The sequence below is a fragment of the Cetorhinus maximus genome, chromosome 13 (assembly GCF_964194155.1).
Source record: "Cetorhinus maximus chromosome 13, sCetMax3.hap1.1, whole genome shotgun sequence".
Classification (NCBI taxonomy): Eukaryota; Metazoa; Chordata; class Chondrichthyes; order Lamniformes; family Cetorhinidae; genus Cetorhinus; species Cetorhinus maximus.
In genome coordinates, this window is record NC_135891.1 from 107,211,217 (window position 1) to 107,231,915 (window position 20,699).

Genomic DNA, 20,699 nt, shown 5'->3' on the forward strand with positions numbered 1-20,699 from the left:
GGCTGAGATCAATAGATTTTTGGGATGATAAGGAAATTGAGGGTTATGGGGATCAGGCAGGAAGGTGCACTTGAGGTAGAAGGTCAACTTAATCTTCTTTAATGGTGGTGCAGACTGGAGGGGCTGTATGGCCTATTTTGTTTCTTATGTTCTTACTAACTGGTGCCCTGTGGCATTGCACACATAGTCAGGCTTAGATGGGGCTTTAGATCAAGCAGGGTTAGATGACAGGAAATAATTGGTTAAGGGCCATAGGGGAATGGTAATGTAGGAAGCCAGAAGAGGAAAATGTTGGTGCAGCAGGATGGGGCACGAAATAAATGGTAGAGGAGAGTTAGGGATCATTAGTTGAAACAGGAGGGTAGAGCATAGTTATGTGTCTTGGTGGGTATAGAGGGAAGGAGCATGCTTAATGAGGAAAGAGAGCTGGTGGGGAAATGTGGGGTGGGGGTGTGGGGGAGTTAAATGGAATAGCAGTAGAAGTTGAATGAGGGGAGTTAGGAATAAGGGAGAAATGGGAGAGGGGGGAGTGTAAAATGTATTTAACTGGAGATGCAACTTCAAACATATTCTAATTAAAGTAAATATTTTCACATCTATCAAAGAGTGATGTCTGAAGAAAGCAATACAAATGACTAATGCATGTTCATGGCAGTGGTTAAATCATATAAGGTTTGGAACTGTATGATTTATAAACATTAAAATAATGACATAATGAAATAGCAGCAGTAGAAAAGCTAGGAACTAGAATTAGTAAAGGGTAGTTGGTGCTTTAGATTGCTGCTCAGTACACAAGACTACCTTCAAGGAAGTGAAAAATGGGGAATTAAAAACATAATTTTTTATTTTAGCGATCAACCTTCCAGAATCCGATTTGCTGAGTGCATTGCATGGAGCTTGAAAGAAAAGGATAGTGTACTATATTTTCAATATTATGTGCACCACTCCTAAATGTATGTAATTTTTTTTCAAGGACACATTTTCCTAATGTGCTCCTGTAGTTGAGAAGTGAAATGGCTTCCTAGTGTGGAGGCATTTGAAAATGACTCATGAAATTAAGGATGTGTTCCACATTAAGGTTCTTTTTTTTTTACCAGACCTTCTCATTTTTCTCCCCGCAAACACATGGTAGGGTATAGTTCCCACAAAACTGTGCTGCCCTCCAGTAGTTAACCGAAACAACCATTTTCTGTGTGAGTGGCTAGTGAGTGAGTGGCAAGCAATTTGACTGTAGCTGGCGTCAGATTTAGCCCCATCCTGCCCACCCACATGTCCCTTCCAATATGGGTCATTATATGGTAATTGAAAATCCTGACTGATTTGTTTGCACTCCAGCCAAGGAGTTCCGAGCCCTTTTGTAGTGCCGGTGCCCCAAATAAGACCAGCAAACTCAACAAAGACTAGGAATTGAATCTGAGACTTCTGATGGAATGGCTTAATGCCAACATCAGGTATTGCTTTTATTTCCTCATCTCAGGGTGACAAACTTTTAAACCTCAAGTGTCTCAAAAATAAAATTTTATCTTGATGAAAGAATCTCAGCTGTTCAGGTTCTTTTCCATTGCAGATTGGATCCTGGGTGAATGATGCTAAAAATGGACTCACTCTGCAGTATAACATTTGGTTATTTATGTATATATGTTATACAAGCCTGTAGCACTCCATATTGTATTGGCCTTGGAGGGTGGGCAACATAGATATGCCAGGATTATACCTGGACTCTTAAGGGTTAAATTACAAGGAGAGATTACATAAGTTGGGGTTGTATTCCTTGGAATTTAGAAAGTTAGGGGTTAATTTTACCAAAGTTTTCAAAGTATTAAAAGAAATGGATAGGGTAAATTGAGAGAAACAATTTCAGCTGGTTGGGGAGTCAAAGACTGGGATATAATCTAAACATTCGAGACAGACCTTTCAGGTGTGAAATTAGGGAACATGTGTGTGCAAAGGGTGGTAGAAGTTTATAACTCTATTCCACAAGTGATAATTAATGCTAAATCAATTGGAAATTTTAAATTTGAGAAAGAGATATATTTTCGTTATCCAAAAGTAATTGGGGATATTGAGCAAAGGTAGGTGTATAGAGTTAGGTAGCACAAATTGTTCCATTTTCTCAAAAGACTAATGTCAACAACAACAACTTGCGTTTATAAAGCACCTTTAATGTAGTAAATCCTCCCAAAATACTTCACAGGAGTGTTATCAGTTAAAAATTGACGATGGAATTGATTGCAAATGGAGTTGAATGAAGCTTAATGGAATGGGTGCTGTGGTTTTTGTTCTGATAATCTTGTAAATTATGAATTAAATCTAGTGCTAATGTCGGAAACAACCATTTGTGCACTAATGTATAATTGTGAAATGTTTAGCCAAATTATTTTAGATGCAACCGCCTGTGGCTGCTGCTGCACAGCAAACAGAATGCACATACAGCAGCAACTATGGTTGTGATTAATATGATGGTCAGTGACTCAGCAAATTAAGTATGATGATCTAAATTTCCTTGATGTTGGGTCATTTGTAAATTGCAAAATGGAGAAAAGTGTTTTAATCTCCTAATAATTACGCATGAATGTAAAAATAATTTTAATATGTTGCGCAATTCAAAGGCTTTTATCGATTATGGCTTGATAATTAAAAGTTTGTCAATCAGAAAATTTTGCCACAAAAATTAATTTCACCAAACTGTCTAATGGGGAAAAGCACAGTTCTCAGTCTGTGCAAAGTTAGCTAATTTGTGCCAGGGCAATAATAAGCATAGTACAATGGTCCTTGACATACCTCGACTAAGACTGAAAAATATCACTCCGGTTTTCCCTTGCTGATTGGCACCATTGATACCTGCTGGAAAGTATGTGAGAGACAGACTAGCACTCGGTTATGATTAGTCCATGAAGATTTATAGCTTCAGATCAAACACAAGAAAGGAAGCCTGCTGGTTAGTACCTACCACCCTCTCTCTGCTGTTAAACATCATTTGGAGGAAGCGCTAAGGTTAGCGAAGACAGAAAGTGTACTCTAGGTGCTAGACTTCAATGCTCATCGTCAAGCATACCTCCGTAGTACCAGCACTGATTGAGCTGCTGAGGCCTGAAGGACATAGGAGCAAGACTAGGCTTGTGGCAGTGTGGCAGGTGGTGGAAGAACCGAAGTACCAGAGGGTAACCACAGAACCATACCTTAGCAAGTGCCAGCACCTTCAGCAGAAGGTTGCGAAGTGGTGGAAAGTAAATAAATGAAAAGACAAAAAACCCTTGTGATGGTGTGGTAGAACACTGAAGTTTGGGATTTCAAATTTGAATCCCTAGTGCTTTGTTGTCTTCCAGTCTCATTGGCCCCCGCAGTTCATTCTATATTTTGTCTACAATTTTATATTAGTTACCATTCAGAGAGTAAGTTTACATGTACATTGCTAAGAATACTGTAATAGGTAGCAGTTTTTTATTGTTTACAGTACTGCATGCTGTCAGCTTCTGTGACGCTATCAGAATTGGGAGATGTAGGTTCAGGACAGGGTTTATTAAAGTAAATCGGTAATTCAGACAGTACTTCCCAGAACTTGCTATTAAAAATAATGATGAGCTAACAGTGCTCATGTTTAATAAAATGTAATTTGGACAGCAACTTACAGCAATTGCATGCACACAATTGAATGCAAAATCAGGAGGTTGCTGTCCACAATGCCCTGCTTGTCCAGAAGTTGTGTTATACCCATAGCTCGCTGAGAACACTCGGCATTGAAGCATACAGACTGTTGCGAAATTTCTGTATTTATGTGATAGATACCCATTAAATGCACCAGAAAAAAGTGGGACTTGCCCATTGCAGTATAAGTAAATTTTTAATGACATGCTAAATCTTAATTACTGCCCAAACAACCCCTCTAGCACTGAAAATGAATATTTAAAATTGTGGAGTCTCATTCTTTTCTCATTTTTTAGGAACCTTTCCTTTGTGTCCCTTTTATCTTTCTCTTAATCCCATCTTTCTTTCCCCCTCTGTTTCACTTTCTACATGATTTGGTATTAAATTAGATATTCTAATTTACGTTTGCTGGTTCAGGCTCTGTGTTGTTCAGTAACAATTCTTCAATCTAGTTAAGGGAATATACAGTGGCTTGCCCTGTTCATACAGACTCCAGAACCCCTGTAGAGGGTGCCATGTGAAATGGCTTTGTCATTGCAGCCATATCCGGTGTAAACCCATAAAGTCTGTGAGGCAAGCATATGGATAATGAATAGCTGGCGGCATTCACTCGTTACTGACTGCAAAACCTGCACCAGTATCTTTAGTGAAAGAAAGATCAGCATAACGGGCAGGTCCTCCACCTCAAATGCCATCGTAACTGCTTATTAAGTGTGCGTAGTTTTCTAATAAATTGGAAATGTTCAACATGATGGATAAAATAATTTGTCTGATATCTTGCTTGCACTGTAACTTTGACTTAGAAAGGTACTTGGGAGCAGCTGCAATCCATTTCTAATTGGCTAAAAAAACTGACCATAAAGAAAGGGTTTTAAATAAATTAATTAAAATAACATTCGATCTGTCTCCCAGCAGACAAATCAGTTACGCTTTTTGTCTCAAGAAAATGCAGCATACCATAAGGATTACATTTTATTTTAATGGGTTTTGACAGCAGTGAAGTCAGGGAGCAGAAACTCAGTGCCCAGTAAAGTGATGTTTCATTTTTGAGTGCTGTAATGCTCTGAAAATAGCATGGGAATAGCATTGATTGAACAAACCTAACTGGTAAGAGCAAGAAAAAATATATTTCCAAATGTAGCTGGTGCCTTTTCATATTTAAGTGTTTCAATAAAGATATATGAAGCTCGTGAAGTATAGTAGCTCGAATGTAGCTGAACTGAGGTCACTGTTTTGCGCAGAGCAACTTTCCACAAATAGCTATGAAATTAATGATTATTTCTTTGGTTGTGCTAGTTAAGGGAGGAAGGAATCTTACCAGGACAATGGGAGAACTCCCTGCTCTTCATATTGGTCCAGGTTTTGCAGTCAGCGCAAAGTGAAGAAGAAAGCTGCCTACAAAGATCTAGTGCTCTCTGTGGCATGGACTTCACCATTCCAATGTTAATTTGATTCTGGTACCAACTATAGGTACCAACCTGGCACCTAGCAACTGTGATGTCATCAAGCAGGTTAAGCAGCCTATCACATTAAAAAAAAATTCTCAGTGGCAGCAAACAGAAGTAAAATGCACTGATTATCCTTCACATTTTAATAATTTTACGCAGAGTGAAATAAATATTGGGACATGCACATGGGATTAATGCAGAAGCTGAAATAATTGTAAACTTAAAAAAAAAAGGCTGCGGCTGTGGAGAGAGAATGGAGTTAACATTTCAGATATTTGGCAAAAGGTCATCAACCCGAAAACCGTTTCTCTCTTCACAGATGCTGCCTGGCCTGCCGAGTTCTCTGTTTTAATTTCAAGTTTCCAGCATCTGTAGTACTTTGCTTTTATTTTCTTTTTAATCATTACACTAAAAACATAGAATTTTTATCATAATGGAGAAACTTGATATTGCACAAATACAAATGTTCAGTGCCAGAGAGGTTGTTCAACAGGAAATATGATTTAATATACCATTAAAAATCTAGTTACACCTCTTACAGCAAGGCACAACTTTTTCCAAAGGTTTTTACAGTGAAATTGAAGTGTAATACTAAAAAACTGGAAGTTCATGTCAATTCAAGTGATTTTAAAGTTTTCCATCTGTGACGTCTTCAACAGTGAGTGTACCTTGTAGATGAGCAATGAATCACTGACAGCAACTTCTGGATTTCTATGTTTAACTGTGCATTTGTGAACAGTTGTCGGTTTCACAGTTTTAATGATGGTGAATGCTGATGGTATTTGCAAAACAACCGCAAAATCCAAGCCATAGTGTCATGACTTAGTTTTAATGTCTTTTCTGAAGGACAGCATCTCCCAACAGTGCAGCATTCCTTCAGTGTTGCAATGAAGTGTCAGTTCAGATTTTGAATCAAACCTTTTGCTTTGGGCTCAGATTCACAATCTATCAACCTATATGTTAGTGTTAAGAAGTAAAACAAGCTAACAAGGAGAAGTACTTTACATTAGTCGTATTTCCATGTGAATCACTTGCCCAGGGCTGTATGCTTCGGTCAGTGTAAAGTCATAGCCCAGAATTCTTTCATTTGGATATCTTATACTCAGTGACCCCGGAGTGCCCTCACAGACTTGATGGTTTTCTGTTGGAGACAGTGATTTTGACCTCTCCCAAAAAGAGGAGCTTGAATAAAAATGACCGCAGCCAAATATGTTTTCATATAGGCTTTTTATAGCAAATGAGTTTATGTTTGCAAATTATGAAGACTGAATGAATACAGTACTATCTCCAGGTTATGATGGGTTGAGCAGCAATGTGCATTAAGAGGAAATTTGTAATCTTTGGGAAAATTAAAAATTTGTGCAACTTTTCACATTTCCAAAGTTACTCATAATCTGTATAAAATTATTTTCTTAGGTGCCTTCAGCAGCTAGAGGAAGATGGCTTCACAACACAAGACTTGGTTAAGACTTGTGTGTTCCAGAAAGATGAAAGAGGAATGGTAATGAAAGCCATTTGTGCTGTAAACCCTGACTTCCAGCTCCAACCTGAACCTGAAGTGGAGTTTTGCCAGTCTCCATTAGTGAAACACTTTTATTCAAAGGTATGAGGGATAGATTTGCATTTTAAATATAGTACCTCATGGAAAATAATGTGTACCAAATTAAATTACACACCTATCTTTTTAATAGATTGATTATTTGGTGACCATATGTTGCACTTGAGTGATTTGTTTGTATATACTGATGAACATAGAGTGGAGTGAAACCAACAATTGGTGGCACCTCCGCACTCTAATTGAGATCTGAAATTTGTTTGCTGAAATCTGTGTTCTGCCACATTTGTTGTAGTTCCAGCTAGTTATAGTGGGCTGTAACTTCTGAGTTCCCCACCATCAGATTTGGGAGGTACCCCAAAGAAGCTCTGGGGAACCCCTCCCGGAATGTCAAAGGTAAGGGCTTGCACGGCAATTGCCCAGAAGTGCAAACTTCTTCTGGGCAATTGCCCTGCTCTGGGACCATTCAAAAATGCAACTTAAATCACAAACTTCGGATAGTTCTGACTGTGTTACACAAATAGTTACTCAGAAAATGTTAGAAGAATTCAAACTTCTTCTAACTTCTGGGTAACTATTTTAAAGACACCGGCTCTGCCCACAACCCCCAGGGCACACCTCCCACACCCCTAACTCCCCAGGGTCTCCCCGACTACCTGCACCGACACGTTATTCCCTAAACTCCTCATGGGATTCTCCCCGACTCGATCGCTCCCCCCCCACCATGCCCCCTGCATTACCGACCCGACAGGACACCCACTTCCTATGAGCATATGAGATAGGAGCAGAAGTAGGCCATTCGGCTCCTCGAGTCTGCTCTACCATTCAATAAGATCATAGCTGATCTGTTTGTGTTTTGATTTCCACTGTTTGTGTTTTGATTTCCACATTCCCATCTGCCCCCGATAACCTTAGATTCTTGTTAGGCAAGGGAATCAATCTACCTCTGCCTTGTAAAATATTCAGTGATCCTGCCTACATCGCCTTCTGAAGCAGAGAGTTCCAAAGTCACACAACCCTCTGAGAGATCAAGTTTCTCCTCATCTCTGTCCTATGAGGGCAACCCCTAATTTTAAAACAGGGACCCCTAGTTCTGGACTCACCCATAAGAGGAAACAGCCTTTCCATGTCCACCTTGTCAAGACCATTCAAGATCTCATATACTTTAATCAAGACACCCCTCACTCTTCTAAACTCCAGTGGAAACAACCCATCCTCATAGGACAACCCACTCATTCCAGGTATCAATCTAGTAAACTTCTCTGAACCACCTCCAGTGCATTTACATCCTTCTTTAAATTAGGAGACCAGTATTCGAGATGCGGTCTCACCAATGCCCTGTATAACTGAAGCATAACATCCTTACTTTTATGTTCAATTCCTCTCATAATAAAGGATAGCATTCCATTAGCCTTCTTGATTACATGCTGTACCTGCATACTAACGTTTTGTGACTTATGCACAAGAGCACCTAGATCCCTCAGCACTTCAGAATTCTGCAGGCTCCTCAGTTTAAGTAATACTCTGCTTTTTTATTTCTCCTGCCAAAGTGAACAACTTCATATTTTCCAACATCATAGTCTATCTGCCAGATTTTTGTCCACTCTCAACTTATTTATATCCATCTGCAAACTCCTTATGTCATCTTAACAACATATTTTTCTGCTTATTGTTGTATCGTCTGCAAATTTAGCTACCATGCCTTTGCTCCCCTCACCTAAGTCATTGATGTAAATTGTAAAAAGTTGGGGCCCCAGCACAGACCCCTGTGGGATTCCACTCGTCACACCCTGCCAATCAGACAAAGACTGATTTATGCATTCTCTGTTTTCTGCCAGCCAGCCAATCCTCTGTCCAGGCTAATATGTTATCCCTACCCCATGATCTTTTATTTTCTGCAATAACCTTTGATGTGGCACCTTATCAAATGCTTTCTTGAAATCCAAATACAGTACATCTACAGACTCCACTCTATCACATATTACTCTTTCAAAGAACTCTTAATAAATTGGTCAAACATGATTTCACTTTAATGAAACCATTCTGACTTTTCCCGATTACCTTGAGCTTTTCTAATTGCCCAGCTGTAACCTCTTTAATGATCGACTCTTGCACCTTCCCCGCAACAGACGTCAAGCTAACTGGCCTATAGTTTCCTGCCTCGCTCCCTTCTTGAATAGAGGGGTTGTATTTGCTACTTTCCAGGCTGATGGAACCTTTCCAGAATCTAGGGAATTTTGAAAAATTAACACTAACGCATCTACTACCTCATTAGCCACCTCTTCTAAGACCTAGCATAAAGTCCTTCTGGACCTGGAAACCTATCAGCCCGCAGCTCCATCAGTTTGCTCAGTACTACTTCCCTAGTGATTGTAATTTCATCAAGTTCCCCTCTCCCCTCCACCTCCTGATTTACAGCTATTACTGGAATGTTTTTTTGTATCATCTGTAGTGAAGACAGAAGCAAAAATATCTGTTCGTTTCATCCGCCATTTCCTTATTACCTACTACCATTCTCACTCTCTAGAGGACCAACACTCACTTTATCTACTCTTTTCCTGTTTAAATACTTGTAGAAACTCTTGCTATCCATTTTTACATTTCTAGATAGCTTCCTCTCATATTATAATTTATTTCCCCGATTAACCTTTCAGTCATTCTCTGCTGTTCTTCATATTCCGACTAATCATCTAACCTGCCACTCATCTTTGCACAGTTATATGCTTTTTCTTTAAGTTTGATACTTTCCCTAACTTGTTTAGTTAGCCACGGATGGTGGGTCCTCCCTTTAGAATTTTCCTTTATAGTAGGAATATACTTGTTCTGAGTATTCTGAAATATCCCCTTTAATGTCTGCCACTGCTTCTCTATTGATCTATCCCCTAGCCTAGTATCCCAGTTCACTTCAGCTAGCTCACCTTTCATGCTCACATCGTTGCCCTTATTTAAGTTTAAAATGCTAGTCTTAGACACATTCTTCTCCCTTTTAAACTGGATGTAAAATTGAATCATATTGTGGTCGCTGCTACCTAGGGATGCCTTTTTTCTGAGGTCATTTAATCCTGTCACATAATACCAAATCTAACATAACCTGCTTTCTGGTTGGTTACAGAACGTACTGCTCTCAGAAACCATCTCAAAAGCATTCTATGAATTCCTCATCCAGTCTGATTTTTCCAGTTTATATGCAGATTAAAGTCACCCATGATTATTGCCGTCGCTTCATCACAAACACCCAATATTTCTTCTTGTATACTTTATCCTACATTGTGGTTACTGTGAGGGGGCCTGTAGACCATACCCAGTAGTGACTTCTTTCCCCTGCTATTCCTCATCTCCACCCAAACTGATTCTACATCCTGATTTCCTGAACCAAAGTCATCTTTAACTATTGCACAAATTCAATCCTTGATTAACAGTGCTACCCCTCCACCTTTTCCAAGCTTCCTATTCTTCTTGAAGGTCATATACCCCTTAATGCTCAGGACCCAATCCTTGTCATCTTGCAGCCAGGTCTCCGTAATGCCTATCAGATCATATTTATTTACTTCAGTGTGCACTATCAATTTGTTTACTTTATTACAAATGCTATGCACATTCAGATACAGAACCTTTAGTTTAGTCTTTTTGTTATCTTTGTGACATCTAGCCTTAATTCTTTGTGCATTCTTAGGAAGGGACAGAGAGAAAAAAAACTTCCATTCTCTGACCCTCATTTCCCATTTTATTATTTTCCTCTCTTACCTTGTTGCTACTTTTTGATGTACCACATCTTTCCACATTTGATCCCTTGCCCCCACTATCTAGTTTAAAACCCTCTATACTTCCCTAGTCATGTGGTTTGCAAGAACACTGGTCCTAGCCCGGTTCAGGTGTAGACCATCCCAACGGTACAGCCCCCAGCTTTCCCAGTACCGGTGCCAGTGTCCCACAAACTGGAACCCGCTTCTCCCACACCAGTCTTAGAGCCACATATTCATCTCTAATTTTATGTACCCTGTGTCAATTTGCACTAGCCTCAGGTAATAATCCAGAGATTATAACCTTTGAGGTTCTGCTCTTCAATTTAGTGCCTAGATCCTCATACTCTCTATGCAGAACTCATTCCTAGTTCTATCTATGTCATTGGACCATGACAACTGGATCCTCCCGTTCCCACTGCAAGTTCCTCTCCAACCCTGAGTGGATGTCCCAAACCCTGGCACCAGGCAGGCAACACAGCCATCTGGACTCTCACCCCTTGCTACAGAGAACAGTGTCAATTCCCCTCACTATACTGTCCCCTACTATCACTACGTTTCTTTTTGCTCCCACCAGTTGAATGGCTTCCTATATCCCGGTGCCATGCTCAGTATGCTCATACACCCTGCAGCCCCAGCTCTCATCCAGACAAGCTGAAAGAACCTCCAACTTATTGGGCAGCTGCAGAGGCTCACACTCCTGCACTCCGGGACACCTTACATGCCTCATTCGCAGTCACACCCTCCTGCCCCTGACCACTGACCAGATCAGAAGACCCTATCCTAAGGGTGTGACCGCCTCTTGGTACGAAGTATCCAGGTAACCTTCCCTGTTCCTGATGTGTTGCAGAATCTGCAGCTCAGCCTCCAGCTCAGTGACTGAGCCGAAGCTCCTCAAGCTGCAGACACTTACTGCAGATATGTTTGCCCTGGATTGCAATGTTATTCAGGAATTCCCACATGCTGCTGCCTTGAAACATCCTCGCACCCTTAATGTGTTTTAAATAATTGCTTAATTATATTAATCACTTATTTATGTTGCTTTTGTATATATCTTAATAACTTTACCACCCATTTGTGTACTATTTTAAATCTTAGCGATATACTAGAACTTACCCACTTACCATCATTACTCATCAAACAGCTCCTTTCCCTGTGGTAGAGCAAGAACCAATTCCTACAGGGTGAGAAAGATGGAAAAAGGAAACAAACACCTCCTTCCCCCACTTCACTGAACTGCCCCCCCCCCCCAACTCCAAGTCTTCATTCAGTGACCTCAGCTGCACTCTGCCTGCACTCCTCCCCCCTGCCCCCCCACCTTCCCCACAGGCCCTATCCCGCTCCCAACCAGACATCCCCACCCACCCCCATGTCAAACCCTCACCACCCCCCAGCCTCCCCCGATGCCCGACCCTCTGACCTAATGTCCAACGTCCCTCCCCCCTGATGTTCGACCCCACTCATCGCCCTCCCAATGCCTGACCCTCCCCCGATGCCCAACATCCTCTACAATCCCCCAATGTCTGACCCCCCCTCCCCCCCCCCCATGTCCAACTCCCATCTGACGACCGACACACCCCCACCCCCATCGATGTCTGAGCGCCCCCCCCCCCCCCCCCCCCCCGTACCACCTAATGTCCAACGTAACCACCTTCTCAAGGACAACTAGGCATGGGCAATAAATGCTGGTCCAGCCAACGAAGCCCACATGCCATGAATGAATAAAAAAATTGCTCCCCACCCACCACTGATAGCTGACCAACCCCCACCCCACCCAACCTCTGAACCCCCCACACCCCCAAATTCTATCCACTTACTTTACCGCAACACTCAGGGTCTAATAGACGCTACCTTTCATTCCTGCAGATGACCGAGAACCAATGTCGCCGAAGACTGCACATGTCTAGGGAACTGGTCGGTCACACCTGCCATCTGCTGCAGGATTTGGTGCCACAGGGACATGGAGGGCACCCACTGCCAGTTGGCTGTAAAAGTGACTGCGGCGCTGAATTTCTACACCAGTGGCTCCTTTCAGGGCTCCACAGGTCACTTCTGTGGGCTTTCACAAGACCCACAAATGCATCCATGAGGTTATGTATACCATCTTTGCGAGGGCACACAACTTTCTGTATTTCGCCCAGGACCGGGGCAGCCAGGATGCAAAAGCGATTGGATTCGCCCAGATCTCGGGTTTCCCACAGGTTCAGGGTGCGATCGACTGTACTCCTGTGGCGCTCAGATCTCCGTCACAACACACGGTGGACTACATCAACCACAAGGGCTTCCATTTGCTGAATATGCAGCTGGTGTGCGACCACCAGAAATGCATCCTGCAGGCGTGTGCATGGTTGCCAGGGATTGTGCACGACGCCTACATCCTCAGTCAGCCACAGATCCCTGAAGTCTTCCAGGGTTCACAGAAGCTTGCAGGGATGGCGCCTTGTGGACAAGGGCTACCCGCTGAGGCCATGGCTGATGACACCCATGCGGCGGCCTCAGACTGCAACAGAGCGACGCTATAATGAGGCTCAAGCTGCAACTCGCAACTTGATGGAGCAGACCATTGGGATGCTGAAGATGAGGTTCCAGTGACTGGGACCGGTCTGGTGGCGCCCTGCAATACAGTCTACAGAAGGTGTCACACATCATCGTCGCCTGCTGTGCCTTTACAGCTTGGCGCTCCAACAGGGAGATGAGCTGCTGAGGAGGAGAAGGAGGAGCTGCATGCCTCCTCCAATGAGGGAGACGCTGACGGGGATGATGGGGATGAGGCCCTCGCACTGGCTAAATGAGGCAGGCATGCTCAGGAGGCCCTCATAGCTGCTAGGTGTGTGGAGGATGATGACAACTTGCAGTGAGGTGACCCCATAGATCCTCACATCACACCTGTGAATGTTTGACTCCAGTCTGGCTTATGGCAGCGTGAATACCCTCTGTGAGAATGCACCTGCGATGGAGGCGCAGTGGAGGCCCTAATAGTTGCTCAATTGTAGGAGGATGATGATGTCATGCAGTGAGGACACTCCTTAAATCTCCACATAGCCTCTGGGAATGCCTGACTCCTGTCTGGCCGAGGGCAGATCGCTTGCAGGGTCATATCACAGAGACGCAGCCATGAAACTTTAGAAGTACCTGATCTTTTGTCCGCTTTCAGCACTTGAGCTCTTCAGGAGCACAGCATCAGTGGTCACAGATACTGAAGAGATGGAGGCGAGTCCCACTTCAAAGGTACTGAGAGCACACCGAGAAAATGGGAGAACTCTGTGGCACCTGCCCACTACATTCTGGCAGCAATGATGAGCGCCAGCAAAGTGCAGGCATCAGTAATGTTTCCAGGGAGTGTGAGGCTGGACCATCACTTTGGTTTGAAGGCTGCACAGAGCACAGGGAAGAGGCCCTGGACTGAGACACCTGCCTTTATCTTGTACAGAAAGGTTTCACATCTGAGTGACAAGAACACTGCTTATCAGAAGAAGGAGCCATAGGCAGGGAGACATTCTTAGGAGTTTATTGACAATAGTGAACAGTATGTACAAGTGATTAACACCTGTGCCCAGACTGTGCAACTAATTCTCCTTAACTTTCCTAATCCTGCCGTCATGCCTTGGTGCTCCCAGACATTCACAGCGGAGGTGGAGGCAGCCTGCTGATTGCGATGCCCTGTCTGTGATGACCTTGGCAGGCGTCCTCTGGAGGGCCCCGGCCTGCTTTCGGGGCCCTGCTGTTTGGCAGTGCCACCCTTGTCGGCCTGTGGAGCTGGAGCTGCAGGAAGAGGGGAGTCGGATGGACTGGACAGTCTTGGAGTCACCTGGATGGATGGGCCCAGAGTGTGCACCTGCTGATCCTCCTCCCTATGGGTGCCCGGGGTCCCAGGCTGACTCCTTGAGGAGCAGGGGTAGCTGGAGTGAGATCGAGGTGCCTGGCACCCCTCTGGCGTACCCACTGTTGGAGACCAACTATGACATTAACAATGATGTTGAGCCCGCGCAGCAGTGCAGGAGCGAATTCCTGGACCAAGGTCTCCATGGTGGCCGCCATCCGACCAGTGTTGACCTTGGAACGTTGGATGCCAGCGCTATCACCTCAGAGTAAAGGCGGACGGACTCCTCCATCGTGCCTTGCAGTATGAGGAGTGCTGCGGACATCCCTTCCTGATGTTCCCAAGCCTGCCTTTGCAGCTTCAGCAACTGTGACATGACCAAGTCCAGAGGCTCATCATCTGACTTGGACTCAGCAAATTTCTGGCCTCCAGTAGTCCTCTGAGTGCCGGAAACCTGGGAAGTCCCTGCCCCAACCTGCTGTGGATCGGGGCTATTCTAAAGCTAGGTCCCACCGAGGTGTGTGTCTCTGCGCTGATGAAAGTTTTGGGTGAGCACTGTGATGGGTCTTCAGGGAGGGTGCCTCCAGATTCCTCTTCAGAGGTTTGTTCAGAGCTTGATTGGAGGCCCTGGGTCTTGGACTCTGACGGCTGTTGGCATATGTGCCTGTGAGAGCAAGGGGAGATAATTAGTGCGTGGCAGCAGCCTGTGAAACAGGGCATATCACTCACGGCATGGTTGTCTGATGGATATTGCACTGCTGGACCCTCACTTGGTAGAGCAGCGCCGATCTCACCATCAGCATAGAACTGGTCCAGATCCTTGCTGCCCAGCTGGATGGCTCTGTTTTCTAAGTCTGTGAGGACCTTGATTTCAAGCATTCCTCCACCAGCCTGCGACCTTTCCCTCTTGTCCTGCATGAATAGAAACGGAGAAAGCGTAAGCAGGATACCTGCCAGATCAGATGGTAAATATGCCTGGCCTGTGTGGGTGTTGACTGGTCACATGGACAGGATGAAGACAATGATGGCGAGTCTGAGAGAGAGCGAACAGTGATGCCCCTTGAACTGGCAGTGTGTGAGATCCCTGTGGATGTGTGATGGGGTTGTGACTGTGTGAGTTGAGACTGATGAGAAGAGTGACTTACCCTGGTGGAATGGAGGAAATCATTCATTCTCATGTGGCACTGGGTGGCTGTCCTCTTTTGAAGGCAATGGCCTTTTGCCAACACCTCCGAAGCCAGGCTATTGCTGTTGCTGCCCACCCTGCGGCCAGAGCGGGAGTAGAGGGCATCCCTGCGGGCTTCCATGGCAACCACAAGGCGCTCGAGGGACGCGTCGCTGAACCTGGGGGGGCCGAAGTCTTCAGTTTCAAGGCCATGTCTTCCATGCAGCAGTGGTGGTCTGGAAGCACTGAGATGTGTGCTTGCGGCTGGACTTTAAATATGGTGTGATGCAGCAGCGGGGTGATGGCGGGTGGGTGAAAGAGCCCACCTGCCATGGAAACACAGTGTTTTCCGGGAGTGAGTAAATAATGTGGCGGGTTTGGGACGATACAGCGTGAAAACCCGGCGTCGCTACTGCACTTAGTAAAATCTGGGATGATTCCACCCAGTGTGTTTACATTGTCTGTTTGTGACTACGTAATGGTGCTGCCCAAAGTGACCTACGTTGCCTGAAGAGGTAAAGCTTGCTTAGCAAAGCAACCATGACTTTTAGCTGCTGGCAGGCAGGAGATGTTGAAGTGTTCTTCCTGCCTGTGACGGTTTTTGACCAATGACCTCAGTGAACCACTGGGGGTAATACCACCAGAAACTAAAGATTTGTGACGACCAACTTTCAAGCAGCTGATGTTCAAATGAGAAATCAGTGCTGTAGGAATCATCCTACAATTTTAAAGGGATTGGTTTCCATAGTAGTAGAGACTGCTGTCAGAATGCAGAGCAGCTTTGAGAAGTTCTACAGTTTAATTGTGGCATTAACATCATCATGCTGATCTGCTGGCTGAAAGCATTTTCAGGGTGTCATTATTTGAATGCAATAAGGTATAAGTCATGTATCTTAAAGGCATCCTTTTAGTTGAATATACCCACATATTATTGCAGGGCATTGTGCTAATTGTGTTCCTGAAAGCTTTTGTTTTTAGTTGCTACGAGAAGAAATTGAGTAACTCTATTGGTTGCTCCGTTAACCAATGTCACAATTCACTTGTGTAGTAGAATTAAGCTGCTTCACTAAAAAATGTTTCAGGAATGTTCTCCCAAAGAAAGGGTACTGAAAAGTCAATGGATATTTTGTATTCAGAGCATCTGCACGGATGAGATAATCAGTAACAATGCCTGATAAATTTTGACGCTTGAAACGCTTTATTACTAATGCTACAAATCATTTTTCACGGCGTTTCAGCGTTGATTTGTAGAGCAGTTTCATTTTTCCTTTGTTTAAAAAAAGGAATATGGAGGATTTCTTGTTATGCATATTGATATTTCTTATTTGGAGAGCAGTGAAGTAACTCTAATTTATCAAGTTTGTGATGATGTTAGGTCACACTGCTTACACCAGGTTGACAAAATCACATTTAAAATACATTTTGTACTGGGCAGGGTAGACTACCTAAGAATTTTGAGGTTATGCCTGTATTTCAATTTTATGTCATAGCTCTAGCAGTTTGTTTACAGCTGGCAAGCAAACTATTTATAGCTCCCAAAAACACTATTGATTTCTTAATGTCTGATACCCATGATGAGTTCCCTCTGAGACACCTCTTATTCTGAGATTTATATGCTAAATATTATCATTTTTAAACACCGGTTTAGGTAGAGCAATCTTGCAAATATCCCTTAAGTGACTACTTATTCCCACAATAAAGTAGTCTGTTAAAACCGAGAAAGTCAAAATTAAACCCCATAGATTGTGTGGCAATTTGCACTTGGTTCCTTTAATCTATTTGACCTTATCCTTTTAGAATTCTAACCCCATTTTTTCCCCAATAGCCTGCGTGCAAAAATAAAAGGTCGATAGGTCAAGGGTATAATACAGTACTGTATACCATATTAATTAGTGCAATTGTTTTATAAATTATTTGCCCTAAAGCTGTTGCAGAGTGTGCATTATTTCTGCTGTTTATGATTCTAGAGATAAAGGGTATTGGTCATATTAAGGCATAACATAGATGCCAAAATATGAGATAGTAGATTAACTGCTCAAATTTGGAATTCACATTATTCAGACTCAGAAATTGGCATGTCCAATTTATTTCTGGATGATTTTCCAGTTGGGAACTAGAGGAAATAACAGATATAAAGGAGGGATAATGCTTCACTGTCACAGTTACACAGCATGTTGATAGCTTTGATTAGAGTGCTCTCGCTTCTATGGGTAAGACAGTAGGTGGAGGCAGACATGAACCTTGCTGGTGATGTCACATTCTAGAATCTTTGAGAAGAAGTTGGAAGTGAACGATTAGTTGGAGAAGAGGAAGGGGGCAAGACTCTTCTTGAAGGTGTGCAAAGACTTCAAAAGGTTTCAAAGGGGGCGCAATATCTGAGTAAAGTGATCAGTTGACTATGTTGGAAAACATTAGGCCAACAAATGGTGTATTAGTAGCCAGGAGCTTCGCATATGGGCATCACTGGCAAGATTGTATTTGTTGCCCAACTGTAGATGGTATGAGAGCATTGAAAATCAACCGCCTGGTATGGAGCCACATGTAGATCAGGTTCCATTCCCTCAAGGGCATTATGGATTTATAACAATTCTGTTATTTTCATGGTTATATTCTAGCCCTAGCCCACAAATTGCTGGTTATTTGAATTCAGTTTCGCCATTTAGTATAGTGGGATTTGAACTTACTATCTCTGGGTTGGCAATGCTATAATCACTAGGCAACCATATCCTGATGAATTAATTGTAGTTAAAGATATTAAACACCTTTTTTATTTCAGGTTGAGACTGTCAAATACCCCAAATTGCATCTCTGTGTACAAGAAATGAAGGAGAGATTTGATAGACAACTAAGCAAGGAGCAAGCGGATACCATTACTATTGATTCTGTTGAAGCAACAAAACCTATTACAGGGAGGATGAAAAGAATGGTACTTGTCTTCTACTAAGTGCATGCACAGTATAATGAAAGAAAATTGGAAGAATTTTTTAATATATCCTTTTAACTTAAATCATGATCTCTTCCTTTAAAATTGAAGACAAAATGTCAAATATTGGCTGCAGGCCCTAAGTGCCTTTGCTGTTTGTTGTTAATGATAATCATGAACATCTTGGTTTTTATATAACTGGTGCTGTTGGCCGTTGTTGTCAAAAATGTCAGATCTGGTTTTCCAGCCCTGATTCCTGCTTGCTTCTCACCTTTAGGGTGGCATGGGAGCTCAAAATATTACAAGAAGAAATGTGCCATTTCAGACATCCATGAATGTGCTCTATTTTGTAAATATTTGATATTGTGTTATTCATAATCTAATATTCTATATTTATTTATTCAGCCCCATCATGTGTAGTTGACTTCCAATTAATACTTAAATATTTTTTGAATCTTACAGATGAAGTATATGTATTTTGTACTCCTTTTTAATAGTACTCCGCCCATTTTGGGATTCAGGAAAGAGAATGCTGTTTTCCTGAGGGCTTTAAATCTGTACGGTAGCTGGTGCAATTGCATTAGCAGGGTAGCATTTTTTTAATATAAGGCAATACATAGCCATTATTTATTATAACGAATAATCATTAACAGAAATTATGTTTTGAATCAGCGCAACCGCCTGACAGATTTACGTGCCAAGTGGCAAAAATCTCTACTGCAAGCATTTCGTGAGTACAAGCTTCATTTGGCTGGTGACAGAAGTTGTTCCTGGAGAATGAATCTCTATCCTTATCTCTGCCTGCTGGATGATAAGGAGTATGTAGACATCATGATACAGGTATGGAAAATAAAAGTGTGATCAGATTCATAAACTGTTAATACACTGGATGCATTTCAGCACTTTGGCAGAGTTAAAGTGGCACAGCTGGCTTTGGCAGTGGCCCTGAGGACAGTTTCCTGTGCTCCAAGTCAGAATTTAGACCATAAATTGAGTTATCGGTGTCTCCTGACTTTTATCCTTTTTGTACTCCAGCTGGAGATTAATTTGAAATACATTTACTGCAGTTGAATCTTAACTTTGGTATAGATCCTGCAGCTAAAGTTTCAAGTCAGGGTAACGTGAACAGGCTGGCTCAGAGTTCCGAAGAAGAGTTATATTGAACTTGAAATGTTAACTCTGTTTCTCTCTTCACATATGCTGCCAGACTTGTTGAGTTTTTCTAGTACTTTCTGTTCTCATTAAATGAGTGAACTGTTTCACCTGATAACAGAACATTAAGCCTATAGTGGAGAGATCAGGGATGGAGAGGTTGATGGGAAGGAGCCAAGGTATTGGGAGAGTGGAAGGTCAGGGGAGCAATGGAGGAAAGCTATAAGGAGAAAAAAGAACAATCGACAGTACAGTGATTATTTGATCTTAATGTGGAATGTCTAGCTGCACATCTCCCATTATTACTGGCTTTGGGGCCTTGTAATTTAACTTAACAAAAAGAGGGAGCTTCATCCTGACTGAATTTATATATATATATATAAAAAACCACATCTATTTCCTGCACATTTCAACTTGACAATGTTCTACGCCATGGCCTTTAACTATATGGACTAACAACTTACACTTAGTGCCTTCAGTGTAGTGAAAAGGCTCAAGGCACTTGACAAAGGAAGGTAATGGACTATGATTGGGCTGTAGAAGAAGCGGGTTAGGAGAGGTAACTTCAAATGTGGTAGGTTTTGAATTTTTAGATAGGAGGAGATCAAATGACATGTAGGGCATGACAGCCACTTGCATTTATGTAGCATCTTTAATGTAGAAACAAATGCCCCGAGGTCATAGCTAATGGAACAGAGGGAGGAGAATGACAGCACAGAAATCTAGACTCAGAAGAGTGAAAACTGGGACATAGGAAGTTAGTTCACTTGGAGTTTGAGTAGAGCAGCTGAAAAAAATGACAGAATTGTAGTCTGAAAGTGACAAAAACAAAGACTTGCATTTATATAGTGCCTTCTGCAACAAGATGTCCCCAGAACACTTTGCAGCTAATGAAGTACTTTTTGAAATGTGGTCATTTTCATGTAGGAAACTTGGCAGTCAGTAAGCGTACAGGAAGCTCTTACAAACACCAATGTGATAATGACCAGATATTTCTGTTTTTGTGATGTTGATTGAGGGATAAATATTGGCCAGGACACCGGGGATATACTTCCCTGCTGTTCTTCAAAATAGCACTGTAGGATCTTTTGCGTCCACTGAAGAGGGCAGACTGGTCTGCCTTTAACCTCTGATCCGAAAGGTAACACCTCCAGCAATGTAGCACACCTCGATATTGTACAAGGGTGTTAGCCTAGATTTTTGTGCCCAAGTCCTGGAATGGGACTTGAAGCTAAATCTTCTTGACTCGGA

The 20,699-nt window shown here is 42.7% G+C and overlaps 1 protein-coding gene across 1 annotated transcript in view; it reads left to right on the top strand.

Annotated features, from left to right (window-relative positions):
* The window catches only part of polrmt (polymerase (RNA) mitochondrial (DNA directed)), a 125,781-nt gene that overhangs the window by 29,372 nt on the left and 75,710 nt on the right, over positions 1–20,699 (top strand). Inside the window, exons 5-7 of the mRNA XM_078555949.1 lie at positions 6,510–6,696; positions 18,150–18,299; positions 18,969–19,136. Of these exons, the coding sequence (XP_078412075.1) occupies positions 6,510–6,696; positions 18,150–18,299; positions 18,969–19,136 (505 nt within the window). The remainder of the gene's footprint in view (positions 1–6,509; positions 6,697–18,149; positions 18,300–18,968; positions 19,137–20,699) is intronic.